The 21,340-nt window shown below is 46.9% G+C and overlaps 1 protein-coding gene and 1 long non-coding RNA gene across 6 annotated transcripts in view; one reads left to right on the top strand and one right to left on the bottom strand.

Moving 5' to 3' along the window:
• Window positions 1-274: 274 nt before the first annotated feature.
• LOC123819826 lies at window positions 275-4,969 on the bottom strand. Of its 2 annotated transcripts, none has more exons than XR_006785860.1 (4): window positions 4,876-4,969; window positions 4,680-4,771; window positions 3,802-3,938; window positions 275-333 (listed from the first exon to the last, which is right to left on the bottom strand). It is a non-coding gene; the product is annotated as an uncharacterized LOC123819826 (long non-coding RNA). The 2 variants fall into 2 exon arrangements; XR_006785859.1 differs by lacking the exon at window positions 275-333 and adding an exon at window positions 3,167-3,407.
• The window catches only part of DRD2 (dopamine receptor D2), a 68,160-nt gene continuing 51,507 nt past the window's right edge, over window positions 4,688-21,340 (top strand). The window contains exons 1-2 of one of the 4 annotated variants that reach the window (XM_045840444.1): window positions 4,719-4,798; window positions 10,141-10,311. In XM_045840444.1, the coding sequence (XP_045696400.1) occupies window positions 10,292-10,311 (20 nt within the window). In that variant the 5' untranslated portion in view covers window positions 4,719-4,798; window positions 10,141-10,291. Of the gene's footprint in view, window positions 4,799-5,054; window positions 5,373-10,140; window positions 10,312-21,340 lie in introns of those variants that run through there. The other 3 variants (XM_045840434.1, XM_045840452.1, XM_045840450.1) reach the window with 3 other exon arrangements.

Here is a 21,340-nt window from a genome sequence, read left to right as displayed (position 1 = left end):
TAAATGAGACTTAGTAAAAGAGTGCTTTATTACCTATAGAAAGGGCTGAAAAAATCTTAGGCCATACATACAGATTGTACAAGTGGGGGGGCCCACAAAACCCAAAATTTATTTATAAAAAGTTATGTATTTATTCTTACATGTTTAAACTTCAGTCACCTTCAAAGTACTCTCCATATGATGCAATACACCTATTGAGACGTTTTCTCCAGTACTCAAAGCAGTTTTTGAACTCATCAATTTTGATGCCTTTCAGTGCTGCTGTGCTTCTGCTGTTTTTTGTTTGACCTCTTCCACATCGGCAAAATGTTTCCCTTTCAAGACATTTTCCATCTGGGGAAACAAAAAAAAAGTCACTCAGGGCAAGACTGGGTGAATAGGGAAGGTGGGGCATGGGAGTCAAAAAAAGGGTTTTTTTGGTCAAAAACTGCTAAACACTCAGTATAGTGTGGACAGGTGTGCCCATAAATCACGCATCACAAAATGGGCAAATGCACTGAAAGAGTCTTCAAAAATAATTCACTGAGGCCAAACACAGCCTCTCACAACAGCAGCAGCTGCTACGCTGGTACAGATGGGTTCCTGAAACACTCACCCAGTGGGGGAAGCAGGTACTGCAAGAGGCCCACCCTCCAGAAGATCATGCCAGTTTTGGGGGGTTCCCACTTGTACTTCCCTAAATACAACTCCAGAAGTTATATATAAATCTATTGTTTTCTAAATTCAATCACTTTTCCACCTACTTACCCAATAATTTCCAAGATGTTTTATTTTGTTTTTACATATATCACAACTGCAGTGGCCACTGAAATCAAGGCTTATATATTTTTTGTTGTAATAAAATACACATAATTTACCACCTTAACCCTTTCTAAGTGTACAGTTAAGTGGTATTAAGCACACCCACATTTGTTGTACAACCTTCACCATCCTCCATCTCCAAAGCCTTTTCATTTTCCCAAACAAAAACTCTATACTTTCTAAATGCTGACTCCCTATTCATCCCTCCCTCCAGCCCCTGGTAACCCCACTCCACTCCACTCTCTGACTGCTCTGGGGACTTCATGTAGGTGGAATCATGCAGTATTTGTCCTTTTGTGACTGGATTATTTCACTTAGCATAAGGTCTTCAAGGTTCGTCCAGCTCACAGCATGTGACAGATTTCATTCCTTTTTAAAGCTAAATAATATTCCATTTATGTATATACCACATTTTGTTTATCCATTTATTCATCAGTGGAGACTTTGAGTGCTTCTACTTTGGCTATTATCAATAATGCTGCTATTAACATGGGTGTATAAAAAAAGGAAAAGTATATATTTTTATGATCTCTTCTGATCATGCAGTTAAATAAATTTGCAAAACTGAGCTTTATCTGGTTTGCAACTCTGAAAAATTGTATAATGGAATCTCATAAAGTGTGTCACACCTGTACTCTTTATTGTTTCAAGCTAGGAGGGTGCAAAGAACATCTACAGATGTCGATTTCACACTGACATAGAAAAGCACGCTATAGTTCACCAGTGAGGAAATCATTCTTTAAAGGCGAATTGCATGTGCAGATGTCAAAACTCTCTCCTATCTTAGTCAGAGAGAGTGCTTGATCCTCTGCCCTTTAATTAAAAGGACCCTCTCCTTCCCCACTCCTCCTTTGGGAGGACGAGCCTCACCTACCTTCAGTCCCTTTGCTAGATTATTCTGGCATGGGGTTGTGGCTCTCTTAGCAACACCAGTAACCAGAAATTCTGCAGCTCTCTAAGTCATTCTATACTCTGAGAGAAATAATAAAGTATCAAAGGACATGTTTATTTGCTTTTGCTCCACACCTCCTCTGGCTCAGGATTGCCACCTTAGGCATTCTCAGAGTTGTTTGCAAATGGGATAAGAACAAAATGCCAAAAGACAGAGGAAGATGAGAAAAGAAAAAATTCCCAGAACTTGAAAACAGGGGCTCAGTTTCCAACTGCAAAGTAGGTTTAGAAATACGGAGTTGCAACACCACATAGAGGGTGTCTGCATTTCCTTCAGCACTTCTCCGACTGACATTTTCTGTAAGAGAGGAAAATGTGCAAAATGTCTTGAGCACCAGTATGTGTTATTTGTTGTTCACACTTTAACTTCCTGATAACCCTGCTATTTGGGTCCCTATTCATAAGTTACAACTGAGGAAACTGAGGCTCAGAGACATTTGGAACTGTCTCCAGGCTGTGGAGTTTGGACTTGAACAGAGCCCTGCATGACTCCAGTGGTGCTGCTTCCCTCATGCTGCTCTGCTCCCGACCCCTCCAGTGAGGGCATGTCCCTTATATTCTGTGGAATGACTTTCAGCAGTCTGTGTCTCTCCCTCTGTGGGTGCATCAGATTTTGACAGAGGTGTGACAGGGACCCTCACACCTGTCCATGCCCCAGCCGTGCCCCACTCTCCAGCTTGGAGGCAGTTAAAGGAAGTTCTAGAATTCAGGGGTGTCCGACCCACGGCCCGTGGGCCACACGTGGCTCAGGATGTTTATGAATGCTGCCCAACACAAAATTTTAAATTTACTCAAAACATTATGAGATTTTTTTGAGATTATGTGTCACAATGTAGTTAATGTGTGGCCCAAGACAACTCTTCTTCTTCCACTGTGGCCCAGAGATGCCAAAAGTTTGGATACCCCTGTAAGATATTCCTTATTTTCTGCTGGCTCTGTTCTTTTTTTCCCTCATTTCCATGGACCAACAAAAGCCCCACCTTCCTCGACCCATCTTCTTCCCTTAACATCTATTACTAACCACTTTCAACTATAAAAAGGGTAGTAATAAAAATTTAGGTTGAGCACCAGGAAGAACTTCCTGACTCTGATGCTCTGGAACATAGAAATGAGAAACTCAAAAAGGCCCTGTGTACTCCTTTCCAGGAAAGCTCTAAGGAAAAGTCTCACCCTGCCCCCACGGAGCCTTCTTGGACCCAGTACAGCTCTGCCTGGAGTCTGGGGGAGGCACCAAATGACCTCTAGAGGGCCTTGCCAGCCCTGGAAGCAGGCGCCTCCTCTGCAGTCACCCACTGGCCACAGATGTTCCCTGTCATCAATCAGTCAGTGCATCTGTTTGCTGTGCTGCTTGTTTAAAAAGCGAGGCATTTGTTAATTGAAAACTAAAAGATCTCTTTGTTTCACTTACAGCCAGCATGAAATCCACTCAGTTATGCAAGATCAGGGTAAAAAAGGCAGTGCAGAGCCACAGTGTCCTTGGGTTGGTACACCCCATGGAGGCTGCATCTTGCTCTCTCTTCTGCCCCTTGAGTGAGCAAGGTATCTTCTTCACCTCAGAGCAGCCAGGTTACAATTTGTGTAAAACATCCTCATTTGTGATCATCAATGCAGCCAGAGAGAAGGGTATTTTTGGACCCAATTTGAAGATGGGGAATCTGAGATTAAACAATTTAGCTGAGGTCACACAACTGTTAGGTAACAGAGGCAGGATACCCATCCAAGTGCTCTGACTAGCTGGGAGAGGGGTGGCCTATCCACTGGGGGACTCTGTCCCTGGACCCATGTAGAGTTGCCGAACTGAAGGCACCAAGTCCATAAGTAGATTAAACTTTGGAAAGAATGGCCCTGGGGTAGACATAGAGGAGCCCTGGGATTTCCACTATAACTATAATGTTTTATAGCTTTAGAAGCAAATATGTCAAAATGTTAGGATTCCTAATTGTTGTAATAACTTCCTATGAAGCTTGCTGGGGGATGGGAAACAGTCCAGATCCACACAATAGTACCAAAGGCAAGGAGCAGGGGAAGAGGCATGCCAAGTCTACTTACTCCTTCTCCAGTTGCCTCCAAAAGACGGCTGTATTTGAGAGAAGTGCTGGCCTGTACAAGGGCAAATGGGGGACTGTCCAGTGCTGGATCTCTGTGGAATCTGGAAAGTCATTCCAATTCTCTGGGCCTTGGTCCCCCTTGTAGAGCAATGAAAGTGGGGATTAGATGAGTGCTAAGGTCCTCTTCAACTCTAGTTTTCTATAATTGTGTGGGTTATTGGAGGAAATACAAACTTAATCTTTGTGGCCAGGAGTGGCTTGACTCCAGCCATGATGGACAGAGTCCCTGCCAGGCAAGGTCAGTCATTTGACCTTGTATTCCCTCTGCCTGGGATGCTGTGCCACCTTCTCCCTGTGGAACTAGGCTTCTTATGACCAGCCCCTGTGAGGTCTCTTGTTTGTGCTCCACAGCATCTGTTAAAGCCACAGGTGCTGTGGTATGTTACACTATTTCCTGGAGGTCTCCATTCTGGATTGTCAGGACAAGTGCAAGGGCCTGGTTTTATTCTTCTCTGGACCCCAGAATCTGACATACAGTCCAGCAAATGGAAGAGAGTCAATAACTAATTCTTAGAGAAGGAAGGGAAGGAGAGAGGAGGGTAAGGGGAGAGAAAGATTTCTCTGCAGCTCAAAGGACCCTGGGACCCCAGCAGAGGACCCCAGCAGAAAAACCCTCACCACCGCCTCCTTCCCCCCACCCACCTCAGTTTGGAATCAAAGGTGAGCTGGAACCCCAGAAGCCCCTTTTTGAATTTTTATTTCAGGTCAAGTCCAAGCAGACTTTCCCCTGAAAGAGTCGAGCAAGAAAAGGGGGTTGATCACAGGGTTTCCAAGAGCAGAGGTCAGAAAACGGACCTTGGACTTCTCTCTCCTCCTTACCAGACTCTCTGGAGGGTGGTGGCCTCCCCTCACCCAATCCTTGTTCTCTGACTTCTCAAAGGAGGGCTCGGACAACGGTGAGATGAAGACACCTGTCAAGACATCGCTGCATAAACAAGGTGTTACTTTGAGGGTCTGGGGCGGGGGGTGGAGCCCAATGTGTAGTCCACCATTCAGTTCCCGCCTCGGATCCGACCTGCCTCAAAGCCTAGGAGGGCGGCACACTCCACCTCCACGTCGCTCCCCCAGGCTCAGACGCGCGCGGCCCTCACCCCCGCGCACAGTGGGACGAGGCGGGGCTTGCCCCAGGGGCGGGACCGCGGCGCCCCGCGGCCAGGGCGGCCCCGCCCCCCGCCCCCCCCCCTCCCCGGAGCTCCGGGCGCCGCGGTGCGGCGGAGCTGTCCAGGCTCAGAACCGGAGCCCGCCGCCCCGCTGCCGCACCGCGCCGCACGCCCGTCCCGCCGCCCGCCCCGCCCCGCCGCGGCCGACCACTGCTTCCCGCGGGCCGGAGCCGGCCGGGCGGCTGCCCGCCGGGGCTCCGAACGGCGCGGCGGGGCCGGGAGCCAGGGACCCGCCGAGGAAAGGGGCGGCCCGGACGGCTGCCGGAGGGGCGGCCGCACGTGGATGCGGCGGGTGCCGGGAGCCTCGAGCAGCCCGCGCCGTCTCCGCCCCCGGGCACCCTATGGCTTGAAGGTAAGCGCCGGCGGGACGGGGCGACGGGCGGCCGCGGGCCGAGTCAGGTCGCGGGGAGAGGAGGAGGGAGCTGGGAGGCCGGAGCTGCCCGGCCAGAAGTTTGGCCCCTCGGGCGCCGTCTGCCGGGCCGCTCCGCCGGCGGTGCGGCTCTCCGCCGCCTTTCCGTCGGGCCGCTCGCCGGGCGGGGCGGGGGGCCGCCGGGGGGGGGGACTGCGCTGCCCGGGCGGGACTCCGCGCTGCGGGCGGGCGGGCGGGCAGCCTCCCCTCGGAGCGCGGAGAGCGAGCCCCGCGGAGCCGTAGCTTCGGGGGGCGGCCCGCCCCCGGCGATCTCGGGAGGGCCCTTTCTGCCCGGCAGCAGAGCCCGGGACCCCAGGGCGCGCCGTCAGAGGTTCCGACCGCCCCGCAGGGAGAAAGGTTGTTTTTGGCAACTCTGCATTGGTGCGACCTGTGGCTTGTCCGTTTCTAAGGACCGAAGAAGCCGTGGCTTTCCTCTCCCACTTTCTAACGTGCCGCTGTCATTGGTACTGAATTTCCGTTCTCCGCCTGCACCTGTCTCCCTGTTTGAGATCCAGCCCAGGAGGGAGGCTGGGGTTTACGAAGGTGGGGGCGCTGTGGGAGAGTGGCTGTCCGGCTCTGGGTGGACCGACAGCCCCAGCAGGGCGGGGTGCTGAGGCAAGAGGCAGCTCTGAGCGCCAGACCCAGCGTGTCTGAGGCCGGCAGCCGGTGTGCGGTTCCTCTGGAAGAGCGGAGGTGAAAGGCTGTGTGTGCGTGTACACAACAGGCTTCGCCATGGACACAAGCCACAGCACAGAAAGCTCCGCGGGGACAGGTCTGTGCTCTCAGCCACAGGGAAGCTGTCTGACCGAGTCACTGTTGTGCCACCTGGCACCCCACTATTTTTTTGTGTGCCGGGGGCCCCTGAGATTGGTGAGGTACAAGACACTTTGTGGATCCCTTTCCAGTTTCTTCTGGGTCCAATCACTTCTGAATTTTTGACCAGGCCACAAACCTTTCAGGCTAATCTTCCCCAGGAGCTAGATTTTTGGATGCAAATACTGTGTATATCCCTGATTCATCCTACAGAATTAGGACCGCTTGAAAAAGAATCATTCTTCTTATCTTTCCCCCTGTTGCTGCTGTTTGATGAGGGTGGGCAGAGAGAGAGACCAGGGTAAATGTGATCAATTACAAGAGAATCAGTCAGTCGTTTGCTGGGCCCCAGCCTCCTGCCATTGACTTCTCTGCTTAGTGTTTAAAATTCCTGTATGATTGAGAGTTCATGTTATCTCTGAAATAAAACATCTGACAAGGAAGAGGTTTGAGAAGGATAAACCTAGAGCCAAGTGAGGGCAATGATGGCCCCAGCCTCTCTCTCCCCCCCCACCCATCTCTTTAAAAGATTTTATTTACTTTTAGGGAGAGGGGAAGGGAGGGAGAAAGAGAGAGAGAGAGAATCACTGATGTGAGAAACATCAATTGGTTGCCCCTTGTGTGTGCTCTGACCAGGGACACAACCCACAACCCAGGCATGTGCCCTGACTGGGAGTCCAACCAGACACCTTTCATTTTGTGGGACAATGCCCAACACACTGAGCCACACTGATCAGGGCCAGCCTTGTTCTCTCGAAGAACATCCTGAGTTCCTTCTACCTTCCCTGCACAGTCTGGGGAGGAAAGGTGTCTGTAAAATGGGGGATTCTGATTTATCGTAGAGGTCTAGGGCATTTCTTCAAGATCATTTTTTGTTTTAATCAACTCCCATCCAGATCACCGGGGAATCTGGTTAACATGCATATTTTTGGTTCTTCCCAGAACTGCTCAATGAAGATCTCAAACTGAGGCCCAGGATGTACTGTGTATTTTAATTATATTTTTGGGGTGATTCATATGTACACAGGGTTAAGAAATCACCTCTCATGAAAGTTCTGACTCCTTTGACTAGAAGGAACATGATTAAGGTCTTTCATCTACCTCCTCCTGCCTCCTGAAGTTATACATATTAAATTTTTCAGGTGTGGTACTGTTGTTGATGGAGGGACCATTCCCTGATTAAGTTCCTTTGTGGTGATAAAGTGTGCAGCTTGTTCTCCTCTCCCCCGGCATCATACTGGACATTTCTTCTTTCTGAAACAAATTTTTGACTTCTCTGAGAATCCCCAATATGACTTCAGGTTGACCTGGGTAAACACTAACTGCCCCCCTCTGGAGGGCCAACCCAGTATGTCCCTCCTACTCTCCCCTTCGGAGGGAACTGTTGGCTTTCATTTTGCATGTGCTGTGATCTGCTAACCCAACTGCTCCTGAAATACCAAGGAGTGATTAGTTCAGCTTACTAGCACATCATGTTCCCCAAGGCTGGTAGCCACTCGTGCCCTGCTGACAGTGACATATTGACTGCATTGATTTGGTCTTTGTGCTCTGTAAGCTAGGAAGCTTGTGGGGGTGAGTAAGTCTAGTAATGATGCTTGTGGGCTAGTCAGTCGTCTACCTTCATGTGCCAGGTTAAATTATTTTTGTTTAGAATATGCAATAATGCAGGCAAATCTGAATTTGAGAGAAACCATTCTGTTTTTCCTTCTATACCGGGGGAAACAAAGGGAGCTCAGGGACTTATAAAAAACATGGTCCCATATATACCTGAGATTGATCTGCTGAATTTAGACTGGTCTGAGGTCACTGTTCTCTGGGTAAACATGTGGAAGGGGAAGGCATGGGGACTTGGCCTGGAAACAGCTGTCTCCATCTCCCCTACAAAGGAAAGCCTCATTTTGGTGTTTAGGAAGCGTGACTGTGAAGAAAGCATGGACAGGGGGAGGTAGAGAATGAGAATGCTGAGACTCCCTTGAGCCACCCCTCCCAGTGACTCATATTTTCTGACTTGCTGCCCTCCATTTCTTTCTCCCTTGGAGCTTACTGTCTATGAATCTCCAGTAGTGAAAGTGTTTCAGCACCTAGGAAGGGAAAGAAGAATCAAAGTTGGGGTTTTATAATGCCAGGACCCAAAGTACCAGGTTGCATATCACAGGTCACAGTAACCTAAGATTTGAGGTCTTGAAAATAACATTGAATGGCTGCCCAGTCAGTCTCATTTCCTCTGGACATCTTTGTTACCTTAGATTATTGGGTTCCTCAGAGGACATTCTAGATACCCCAGACTCAAAACTGGAAAGCTTTTCCTTTAGTTCAGAAATAAGGTAGTCTCTCTCCTGTTGTTAAAGTTTTCCCAGAAAAGGAGTAGTGTAAGCTGTCTGGTTCTAGCACCAGGATTGGGCTGAACAATCAAAGCTTCTCTATCTCTAGGAGCTCTGCTCAGCAAGAGTTTTCTGCATCTAGGAAGTGCTTAGAAAGCACATACAGCAGGAAGGGCACAGTTTGGTTCAGCTTCTCAGCAGACAGCCTCCTCTGGGTGTGGTCACTCATTTACCTGAACCCCAGCATGACATTTCTCTCCCTTCCCCTCATTAGGGCATCTAATGGCCCTAGGAGGACTCAGTGATCTGGTTTTGGTATTATGTATAAACCCTCCAGCTCTCCAGGATACTATGTGGAGCCACTAAAGGTGTGCAAGTTGCTTATTTACCAATTCTGGGTGGTAGATGGACATCTCCAGCCTTTTAAATTACTCTAAAAATGTTGGAATCCAGTATTAATACACCCTGCCTCTCACCTGTCGCCATTGCCATCATCAATGTAATTGAAGATTTAAAAAAATTTTAAACAATAGAATCACACCATGTAAATGCACAGGCTTGGAAAATAGCTCGATTATAGTGTCAGTAATGTGGGTGAAGGAGCAGAACTACAAGATTTAGCTTTTTGGTTTGTTTCTGTTTTGGTCCAGAAAAAGGAGAGAAACTTGTCCTTCTGGTCTGCACGTATTCCCTCTCTTTCTCCTTTCACCTTGATTTGGTAAATGGGTTAAATCCACACCCTTGACAGCTGGGATGTCCCCTGGGAGGGCACACAGCCTCCTCTCTTCCTGATAGATATGGAAATATTTCTCTGTGGAGGAGCAGAAGCCCCTGCTGGCTCCAGTGTACAGGAAAGAGCCAGAGGTGACACACTGAGGACTCCCCCAGCCCCTGGATGGAAGAGGCTGCACTAGGGCAGTGTCCCAAAGTCTGAAACCTGGAGTCACCTGGGGCATCTGGGAGAGTGTAGGGCAGTGTATGGGGGTGGGAACTGAAGAAAGGTGGACTCAGGGAGGTCCTCAGAAGAGGCTGATGTTAGAGATGCACATGTAAGGCATTGGCTTAGTGCAGTTTGGGTTATTTTGTCATAATCTGATGGTGTCTGTAGGGATCTTTACTTTTTCCAGGAGGAGATGGGGAAGTCTTTGCTGTCTGCTGTGGTAGGGAGGGGATGGAGGGAGGACCCTGACTTTCCTGGGAGCCCTCTTAATGATGTCAGCCTGCTTCCAGATACAGGATGGTGAGTGAAGTCAGGCAGTGTCAGCCCCCAGGGCTCTGTCAATAGGCCCACACCAGCCTGGCAGACATGCACTCTAGGGCACTGGAACTCAGTATGCAGCTCAAATGTGCAGAACAGCAGCCACAGCCCCAAGGACACTCCTCTGTGCAGGTCTGGGAGCCAAAGTGAGCTCTGGGCCTGTCCATTGGTCACTGGGTTCCTTTCCTACATGCCTGCCCTTCTCACCTCCACCCTGCCTTGTTTGGATTCCAAGTGGCCCAGGAAAGAAAAGGCATTAGAAATGAAATTTTTTTGTTACATGCTGTATAATTATCTCCTCTTCTTCCTGTTATCTCAGGCAGCAACATCACTTAGCAATTCCCTAGGAACCCTTGGTCTGGGAGAGTGGCTCACTCGTAGACTTTCGAAGAAGGTCTGCTTTTGACAAGTGGTCCTGCTCATCATTCCCTCCATCACTGGTCTCATCATCTCAACAACCAACATTTGTCATGTACTTACTGTGTGTAAGGTACTGTGCTGAGCACTTGACATGTGTTCTTTTATTTAACTCCCAACCTGCAACAACTCTATGAATTAGGCACCATTATTATCCCCATTTTGCACAGGAAGAAGCATGGGCTTAGAGAGGTAAGTGGACTGCACTAGGTCACAGGACTTAACATGCAGGGTGAGATTTAAAGTGAAACACGCTAAAGCAGTAACTCTCTCTGGCCAATGTAAGTGGCATGCAGAATAAGAAATGAAGGAGAATAGGGATGAGAAGGTACAGTTTTTGATACACTGAAGTGACAGTGAACTTTGCATATTATACCAAGAAAGCAGGGGACAGTGGAGGGGGATTCTTAAAGTTGAAGACCAACAAGGAAGTGTTGTTCTGTATCTGGATTTGGGCCCCTTTGAAATGCACTGGGAATGAACCTCAGTAAGCAGTGGGTCCAAGGGAAGGAGGCAGGAACAGAAGGGAGGCAGGGACAACTAAGGTCCAGGACTCCCAACCTCACTATGAGTTTTACAAATGACATTTACCAGCATTTGGTCCCTTATTTAAACTGTTTAAAAACAACACAGGATGATCGTTAAGCCTGTCGGCTTGGAATTAGATGGCCAGAATTTGAATCACAACTTTAATATTTACTAGTTGTGTTACCTTAAGTAAGTTGGTTAACCTCTGTCATCTTGTGCTTCTCACTTACAAGGTCTGTATGGGAAAAATCCAGTCATTGTTAATATAACAAGAATGTTTGCATGACATCCACATAATCTGGCAGCCAAGGAAAGTGGACTGGAATGTGCATGCATCAACAATGATAAATTCACAGTACTAGTCAGTGGGGGCAATAGACACCTCTGAATGAGCATGTATACTGTGTAGATGTGGCGTTCAAAATGACTGACTGAGTAGAGCAATGAATCTGAATCAAATTTTGCATCAAACATTCCTCCCCAGAAACTATTCAGATGATTTAGAAGGCCACAACTATGGGCAACTGGTGACTGGCAGCTTCATCACGACAATGCACCTACTCATGCATCATGTCTCTTGCAGAGTTTTCTGGCGAAACATCAAATCACCCAGGTGACTCAGTCCCCCACCACCCTGCAACTCCTGGCTTTTCCCCAAACTAAAATTACTTTGAAAGGAAAGAGATTTCAGAACATTCACGAGATTCAGGAAAATACAACAGAGCAGCTGATGGCAACTGGGAGAACTATGTGAGGTCCCAAGGTGTCTACTTTGAAGGGGACTGTGGTGTCATTGTCCTATGCACAGTGTTTCTTGTATCTGTTATTTTCTTCAGTAAATGTCTCTATTTTTCAAATTACAAGGCTGGGTACCTTCTGGATAGACCTTGTATAAGTGGGGATGGTAATCCTGACCTCATTGTCTTATAGTGTTTAAGCCAGTAGACACAAGAGATTTGAAAGAGTCCTTGGTAAAGCACCCCATAAATATTAACTATATATAATGATTGTTATTGTTAAGCAATCCAAGAGGGAACATTTAAGCTGTTTTCTTTGGCACTAGTTTAGCACCTGACTTTACATCTCTGAAATTAAGCACATTTCTAAAACTTTTACAAAATGCAAGCTTACATTTTTTCCTACACTCTCCCCTTATCTGTACCACAGTTCTTTGACACTTACCTGTCAGAAGCTCTTACTCATCTTGGGTGAGAGGGATTCAGGTTGCTTGTCATCTCTTTGGATAGATTCAGCTGAACTCCCATTTTACCACATGCAAGCCAGGAAAAGACATTGGACTCCACAAAGATGCCTTTGAACAGATTCATGTTTCTTCCTGGCTTTCCAGGTCCTTCTTCTGCTTCCTCATGGTTGGAGCCTTCTTGATTGGTCACATGGAGTGATGCACTCTGGCACAGGCCACTTTTTATTTAAAATGAAAAGTAAGGAGAATATACGGGTGCACAGAGATAAAGGGACTTCTTTCTTTTCCTCCTGTTAAGAGGGCTAAAGAACCTCACACTGAGAAGATCTTCAAAGCTGGCAGAAATACATTTTTTGGGGTCATTAATGGGAGGGATGAATGCCACCCAGTTTTGGGGTAAAGTATGGTCCTGCCTGAGAGAGGGGTGTAACTCAATAGTTTCCAGGACTCTCCTGCCCTGAAAGCTATTCCCTGACTTTGGCTTTTTTCTTTTTCTGTGAATCCTTCCTTGGCGAGGACTCTTTCCTAATCGATGCAACTACTACTGACCACTTAAAAAGGCTTACTGTTCAGTGAAGGTAGGAGATTTCTGAGGGCATGGTAAGTGTTCCATTTCCTGGTCATCTTCCTCAGGTCATGTGGTCATTCCTTTCTTGGACTCTGAGCTCCCTCACCTCTTACATTCATGTATAGCAGAGTCAACAAGAGAAGTGTATGGGAAGAAGAAACTAGCATCCAGGGTCCCAGGAAGAAGATGTCAGGCTCCCTAAAGAAACAGAGATACATCTTCCCTTGGATAATGTATACAGTGGAAGGTCCGGTCACTGTGGATGATTAATGGCACAAAGTCTTCTCTGGTGAGCTAGAGGGAGTTGGTGGGAAGTGATGGCTACTTTCTGTAGATCTGTGTTGCTCTCCACACATTATGAATTCTTCCTTAGTTACATTCTGTGTTGGCCAACCTCCAAGATGGCCCTCAATAACTTCCTGCCCCCTAGCATTCATGTTTCTGTGTAATCCCTCCTACATTAAATAGGGAAGACCTGTATACCAACAGCATCATGCCTAAATGACAGATTGTGGCTTCTGAAGACCAGTCATAGATGGTATCATGACTTCTACCCTGTTTTCTCTTGGATCACATTCTGGGGGAGGCCAGCTGCCATGTCAGAAGGGCACTCAAACAGTTTTATAGAAAGGTCTATGCAGCAATACCTGAGGCCTCCTGCCAATAGCCACATGAATGGACCATCTTAGAAGCATACCTTTCCTCCCTGGACCAGCTTTCCAATGATTGTGGCCACTGCTGAGGTCTTAACTACAACCTTGTGAGAGACTGTGAGCTAGAACCACCAAACTGAGCTGCTTGAATTCCTAACCCACAGAAACAGTGAGATAATAAATTTTTGTTGTTTTAAGTTGCTAGGTCTTGGGATAATTTATTATGCAATAGTAGATAACTAATATATGCTCTGAAATTATTCTTCATGAAGTTATTCAAACTTGTCTTCTACAATGACATAGATCCTCTTCCCTGTCGGTGTGGAAAGTTAGGTTCCTCTTACTGGACTGACACTGTCACTGTGAGCTTCAAGGGATGCCCTCTCTGTTAGTTATTGTGAGATTTGAAAGTGTTCATGTTTTACACACTATGATCATGAGCCTCTCAGCCATCATGTTACCAGACCAGACTACTGATTTCTGTATTCTTCCTTCCTATACTCACTTCTTTGGAGGTATTCTGGTATGGTAACCATTCAATATGCATTTTGCTTTTAATTATTTCATTGAATAACTATTATGGAGCATCTGCTAAGTACTAGGCATTTGTCTTGGTTGAAAATACTTCAGTCATCAAAACAAAGATCCCTGCCCTCTTGGAACTTGCATTCTAGTGGGAAGAGAAAAATGATAAAAGTAAATTGCTGAGTATATTAGCAGGCAATACATACTTGTGAAAAGAAAAATCTATTAGCATTAGATGATGTGGAATGCTGAGGGGTGAAATGAGAAGGAAGTGTGCATTGTTAAATAGAGTAAGCAGGATGGACCACACTGAGAAAGTGACACTTGAGAAAAGACTTAGTGGATGTCTGAGAGTGAGCTATACAGAGATATCCAATGGAAGAGCACTCAAGGCAGGGGGCATCATTACCTGAATGCATTTTTAAGCATTTTAACAGTTGTCTTATTCCATACAGAACAATAATAATACTCTGCCTTTGGAACTCCCTTTTAATTTTCAAAACCTTTGAGACAATAGTAATCTCTTTGATTTGTAAATCACTTTTACATATACAACCCCTATTGGCCATCACAATAGCTATTATAACCCCTATTTTGCAGGTGTGGCTGCTAAGACTCCAAGAGTTTAAGGAAACTTGCTCAGGCTCACACAGCTAGGAAGTACTATAGTTACTGCCTTCTGAAAACTCTGTGCTCCTTTCTTATATGACCATCTTAATGCTTAATGTGAATCTTGCAACTGTGCATGTCTGTCTTTCTCACTAGATGTACATCCTCTTGATACAGTCTGTTTCATATTTCTCCAGAACCTATTATAACCTAATATGATGCTAAACACTTGGTAGCCACTTAGATTGTTGAGAAGGTGGGTGAGTGAGTGGGAGGGTGAGTGAGGAGGTGAGTGATGGCTTATTTCTCCATGGCTGCATGCACTTGAAGCCCAAGAACAGTGTCTGGAAGTGGCTGGAGCACCCTCTACATGTCCAGTGGGTCAGCAAGATGCTCCAGACCTTCCCTTTCATCTTCAGTTAGCACTTTCTGGTTACCTGCATTATTGTTTGGCTGGAAATTCTTCACAGTTGTCATAGAGCATGGAAGTCAGGGGATATTGAACAGTTAGAGCCTGCTTCAGTCACACACGCCCTTAAAGAAGAAAGTACTGGGAACGAGTATCATGGAAACATATATAGATGTATTGGTACAGGTCAGCCCAGGGACCTGAAGACAAATAGGATGGAGCAATTGTTGAGGGTTGTCTTTGGAGCCCTGGGTGATTTGTTTTGAATCTGGGATTTAAAGTTTGGAGAACTGGGCTGATCCTTAGTTTAAAAGGTACAGATAAGCATTATTTACCTAAGACCCTTCAAAAGCAGTAACACTTTGAACCTGTCTTTCCCAAAATCATTTCTTAAAAAATGTGATACCCATCCTCTGTGTAGCTAGCTGTTCGGCATAACCAAGTAATTCAGAGGATGAACTTGAAAGCCAGACTGATATAGGCTCAGGTCTGCACTCTGCCAGTAACCAGCTCTGTGACCTCAATCAAGCTATAATAATCCCTTTGAAATTCAGGTTTTTTTCCTTCATAAAATAGAGATAAAGATAACCATGGCAATTACTTCATTGGATTTTGCATGTAAAATGTTTAGCCTAATAACTGGCACATGGTAAGCTCTAAATAAACATTCACCATCATTATTCTCATTATAATCAGTGGGAGGCATTGAAATGTCTACAGATGCTTCCCAAATTTTGTCTGCTCTCTTCTGGTGTTTGCCACACTGCTTGGTCTCAGATAGCTTTACCAAAATTCTCCCAATTTAACCAGATCTTAAAATCATCCTCCTGTCCCTTCTTCCCATTCATTACTTAGCCATACTCTATTGCCTGGGAAATATAGATGAATACAGATAAAGTGAAGTGTAGAGTAGGACCAGGTTGGTTCTGATATATTTTGAGGGACTCACAACTTAGAGTAAAACCATCAACATTCCCATTTCTGGCAGAGAAGCTGAGTGTAGGCAAGTCAGTGCTCAGTATAGTAATGACATGCAAAAGCCCTCTAGATGCTGTGTATTGCTACTAATAATAACATCATAAGGTGTACTGATAACTCATCAGTCAGGTCTGAGCACAGGGCAGCAAGGAGGGGATTGGAAAAGGAGTGGTCCCCCTGCCCTGCACTGAGCACACGCATGGCAGGTGGGAGGCTGTCAGTAAATAATTGCTCGAAAGCTGATGCATCACATCTTAATGGATCTGTGTTCTGCCATTCTGAAGGGACTGAATGGCAGGCAGTCATCCTGGCGAAAGCAAATGTCCATTGCCTTCTTTTCTAAGCACGTCTGCTTGGCTCCTAAATGTGATAGTACAAGTGTGTGGAGCAGAATGGCTGTAAAACTGTGCAGATTCCATGAACTCCAGGGCATCAGTCTCTTGAGGGAGAGAGGAAGGGGGCAGACCTCTCTGCAGAGCTCACAACTGTTTGCCTTAAACATTGTAAGAATAATGTAAATACGAAGAATGTATTAGTTTCCTAGGGCAGCTGTAACAAAGTAGCACAAACCGAGTGGCTTAAAACAACAGAAACTTATTGTCCCTCAGTTCTGGAGGCTAGAGGTCTGAAATCAGGTGCCAGCAGGGCTGTGTTCTCTCCAAAGGCTCTAGACTCTCTCTTGCCTCTTTCAGCTTCTCATGGCTCCTGGCGCTCCTTGGCTTGTGATGGTATAATGCCAACCTCCACCTCCATCCTCACATGGACTCCGTCTCCCTGTGTCTCTGTCTCCTTTCCTCTTCCCTCTCCTCTTCTTTTCAGGGTACTAGGTATTGGACTTAGGATCCACACTAATCCAATGTGATCCCATCTCAATCCTTAACTATTTAATAATTATCCTTAATTATGTCTGCAAATACCCTATTTCCAAATAATGTCACATTTTGACTTTCTGAGTGGACATGAATTTGACAAGGAGGACACTGTTCAATCTGCTGTGGGGATCTTCCTGCCTTGCTGGTCCCTGTAGACATCGTTGGCCACTTCCAAGGTGGGACCATTTTCTTCCCAGTCACCTGTTCTTGGAGCAGCTGCCCACTTATCTAACTGAAGCCTCATCTCCTGAGTTAGAAGACACATAAGGACAAGAAAGGAAACAATTAGTATGACTGGGAGCTCAGGATTAAAGGGGATTCACTGGCATGCTGGCACCATGGCTGGGAAGAGGGAAGGTAAGGGGAGTTTGGAGAAAGAGAGGGGATGGAAGGGGATCCTTTCAGTGTTCCAGAAAGGGGTGGCTTGTGGGGACCGGGGTTTCTGCAGTACTTGGGCTCAGACCCAAGGAGGCTGGGTGCTGATAAAAAAGTGCCTTATATACTTGTTAGGAACTCAAGGATTTGGAGTTTTTCACCCAACATTCTTTCTGCCAACATTTATTAAATGCCTCCTATGTGTCAGTTCCTCAGTCTAATGCTCTTGTTTCACAAATGAGAACTCTGAGACTCCAGGTGGCCAAGAGAATTGTTCAAGGTCTCTGAGCTGCAGAGTCAGGACCAGAATCCAAATCTTCTGACTCTCAAGGTACCCGCCCCCGACCCCCGCAGCAATGTTCTCTCGTATTCTCCAGTCTGCCATGAGGACCCATGGTCCCACCAGGTAAGAGCAATGCCAATAACAACCCCTGCATCTGGGCAGGACTTGACTTTGCATAGGATGTATCCCCAGAAGTCATTTACTGCTGCTCCCTGATGTGGAGGGGCAGAGGCAGAATTAGGGGGCTTCACAACTCCAGGCCCTGAGTACAACTTTGCTGGGGGTGGAGGGAGGGAGGTGTGGGCTTTCCTTGTAAAGAAGGGGAAGAGCTGGGACCTCACACACAGAAGTGCACAGGGACTGACTGTCACAAACCCCAAGGGAGTCCCATCATAAATTTGCCCAGTTGGCCAGTCCTTGAGGACACAGAAGATGCTGAAGGTGCTGGAACTTCCTGGACCCTCGGCATGGATCACGTGCCTGCAGGTGCAGAACCCACAGCCTTGCAGAGCCACCTTCCTGTGGTTCAGCAGCCAACACGGCAATACCTGGAGCTGCCTAGAGCTCCTGTGGGGCTGGGCTGTCAGAGCCTGCCCTCCTGGGCTTTCCAGTGTGGATGCTGATCTGCAACAATCTGGTCCTTAGTGGGCACTCAGGAATTACATGTTAAATGACTTGAGTGATCCCAGAGAGAAAAATGTACCCCCTCACTGTAACAGGTTGGGGTGTCAGGGAAGCGGGTGCAGAGGATTTTCAGGAGCTGTTCTCTCAGCCCAGCTTTGGGATGTGAGGCCTTTGAGGCTCAATCTGGGACCTGGTTTGAGGCCCATACCAGCTCCCTGAGAACCCAGAATGTCAGGCCTCCCAGCCTCCCTGGCTTTTATCTTTATCCCTGGGCAGTTACCTGCCTTCCACAGCATCTTCCTACTCTGTTTCCATGGTAATGTCATAGCCCCAGGAGTCCATGGTCCTGTTAGAGGGGAGAGGAGGAAAAGGGCGAGGACAGAAGCAAATGTGACCAGCAGTGTCCATGTGCCTGTTCTGAGCAGTGAAGCTCAACAGACCAGGGAGGGTGCCCCCACCAAAGGCTGGCAGTGAGGACAGGGTTGGGGGTGGGGGCATTGCTGAAGGTTCTTGGACATCCTTCAGTTCAGAAAAGGAACCAAGAGCTCTTGAGCAGCAGGTGGAGTCTCTGTTCTTAGGGGGCTTTTGGAGGCTGCAGCTCAGTGATCTCCTTAGGTGGGAATCATAGACAGTTCAGCTTGGGGCAGAACTCAGGTTGTGTGCCCCAGGGAAACCCACCCAGCTGGGTATCCTGTCCCACCTTCGTTTTACCAGACAGTGGACCACTCTTCTTCCATTCAAGTGTCTGCCTGTGATAGTTACATGCTCTGTGGGGCTGAGCAAGGGCCTGGAGGGGGCAGGGGGCACCAGGGCTAGCTATGTGGGTATGGGGCCCTCAGCAAACAGTGCCGGCTGCCTCAGCCCTGGGAGAGCCTGGCTGGGTGAACTGTAGTGATGGCCACAATGAGCAACTGGTCTGGACAGTCAATTTGACGGTGCCTCTAAGCATGGCCTCTGGTTTTAGTCCCCCAGACAGGAGACCCAAGGAAACCTGAGAGAATGGACACAAAGAGTGAAGAAATAAAACAGAAAGCCAGAATCCGGGATGTTTTTGCCAGAGCATGGCACTGCTCCTGGGAGCCCACTGCCCAGTTTTCTGGGAGATTTAGCACTCTGCTATTTTTTTCCCCTCTATGCAGACTAGACCCACATGGGCCATTACAGGGGTCAAGAAGTCAGGAGACGTGGATTTCAGCCTCAGCACCATCACTCTGTTAAAAACTAAAATTCTTTCACTTGTTAGAACAAACACTAAGGAAAACTTATTTAGGACTATTAAGATAAGTGTTAAGACTATTGCAATAGGGGAGAGAGATTGCCTCTACTTTGAATGCACAGAGACAGCTGGAGGTTTATAACCAGTGAGCAGAATGAAGGGGCAGTGGATGGAAAATGACTGAGAAGAAGCATCAAGGGTTAGATGATTCTTGCTAAATGGACTTCAACGGGTTCTTGCTGAAGGCAGGCCCATGGGGTCAGGTATCAAGGGTGAAGTTCTCTCTAAATTCGTTTAATGGGATTCTTGCTAAAACAGTCTGGGCAGGTCCAAGACAAGGCCCAAAGATGAGGCCTCGCTGTAAAGAGTGCTCAGGGGAGCCTGACTAAAGTGCGTTCAACCCTAACTGGGTGGTCTGGGGAAATGTAACCTCTCCTGCCCTCTGATTCGTATTTCTAAGACAATGGGATTGGACTGAAGGGGGTCCCTTCTGGTGGGAACAAACTATGACCACCAACACCTGCTTTTGTTCTGTATTTGAAAGTACAAATGTTGCTTTAAAACATTCTCTATGAAGGTGCTAATTTTATAGTCATATGCTTTCTTGCCTGTAGTATTTAGTATTCAGTGTATCCAAGCAAATATCTACTATTTTAAAATACTATACTATATTAAAGATGGTGTATATCATCTTTAATTCCTGTGTCTGCCGTAAAAGATAGGGCTTCTTCCTGTTCTTGGTGTTTAGTGCATAGCAGACCCTGAGCATTTGTGGAGGGACTGGATAGATGAAGAAATGTGTATGTTACAAAACTTTAGAAGTTAGATAAGTTGGAGACTGCTTTTAAAAACTTAAACATTGTCCACAGTGCTATGCATGATGTTGGGCATTCAATAAATGCTAATCCACACATGTGCATGCACACACACAAATAAGTAATCAGTGCTTGTTTATGGTGGTATACACACAACATAGGTTGTGAGGGACTAGTACTTTTTTCGAGATCATAGCTGATGAATGTCCTTTCAAATACATTAGTGTGTCAGTCTTGGCTGATGCACTTGGAGGCAGCAATAAACCCGTGCCAGGGTGATTCCTGTGGCCATTTCATCAGAAACCATAAAGGGCTATTTCCACATTAGAAGCATGGAGTGAGAAGCAGTAAACACAACATTTTTCTCATTTTTTTTCTGGTGATGTGTGCAGACCTACAGCTGGCATTTTGTGCTGCTAATGTGGGCCGAAGATTACAAAAGCAGGAAGGAGAGTCTAGGCATGGAAATAAGGAAATCGGTGAGAGAAGCATTTATCAAAATAGAAGACCTGGAAAAATCATTTCCTAATTAAATGAACAATACAATAATGTGTGTATTACAGAGATGTGTGTGTTTATGTATAAAAATTGCTAAATGCCCAGGTTAGACACCATTTAACCTGCTGAGCTATGGCCTCAGGCAGTTGTTTTTCTAATTGCAGATCTTGGCTGTGTCACCAGTTAGCTGGGACCCCCAAGGGTTGCTAAGAAAATTCTGCCTTTTGATTTGCCTTTTAAATCCCCTTTATATGGTCTTGCCTCTGGGCCACCAGCCCCTCACCCGGGTCCAATAGCACAGAGGTCTTTGGTGTCCCTCCCTAACCTGGGCTGGGCCTAGCCTGCCCTGCCCTGGAAACCAAAGGCTGCTGTTAGAAACCAGGGCTGGGGCAGTAATTGGCCCAGGCTCTAATGAGCAGGACCAAGGTGACAAAGCCCAATAGGCACTTAGAACTGCTACCTGCAGAGGAACCAGGACCAACATCAAACCAGCAGCCTGAAGAGCAGCCCCTTGGACAACATATAATTTACAAATTAGCTGTTTCTGAGGCCTGGATTAGCAGTGCAGACAGACGTCAGAGGCAGCTCTAGCAGAAGCTGCAGAAAAATGGAAGTCTTACAGGGAACCAGATTTCATTCATAGTCAACTGGGTCCTGGGCTCCCCGCCCCCTTTTCATTTAGATGCAGATGCAGATTTCGTTCCAGGGAAGTCCCATTGCTGTGGTCCTGGATCTGGGGGAGGTGGTGATGATGGGGGATTCCAGCTGCTTCTGTCTAGGGGGAGTCAGTTATATCAGAGCCTTGGGGAGGGACAGAGGTGTTGGAGCCAAGGAAGCTATAGGTGCTAAGAGCCAGTTCAGTTGTACTCTTTCTTTTTCTTTTTATTGAATTTATTGGGGTGACATCGATTAACAAAATTATACAAGTTTCAGATGCACAATTCT

The sequence above is a fragment of the Phyllostomus hastatus genome, unplaced genomic scaffold, assembly GCF_019186645.2.
Source record: "Phyllostomus hastatus isolate PE091 unplaced genomic scaffold, TTU_PhHast_1.1 phas_contig_113, whole genome shotgun sequence".
NCBI lineage: Eukaryota > Metazoa > Chordata > Mammalia > Chiroptera > Phyllostomidae > Phyllostomus > Phyllostomus hastatus.
The sequence above is the reverse complement of the archived record's forward strand: the minus strand, read 5'-3'. Positions and strand labels throughout refer to the sequence as shown.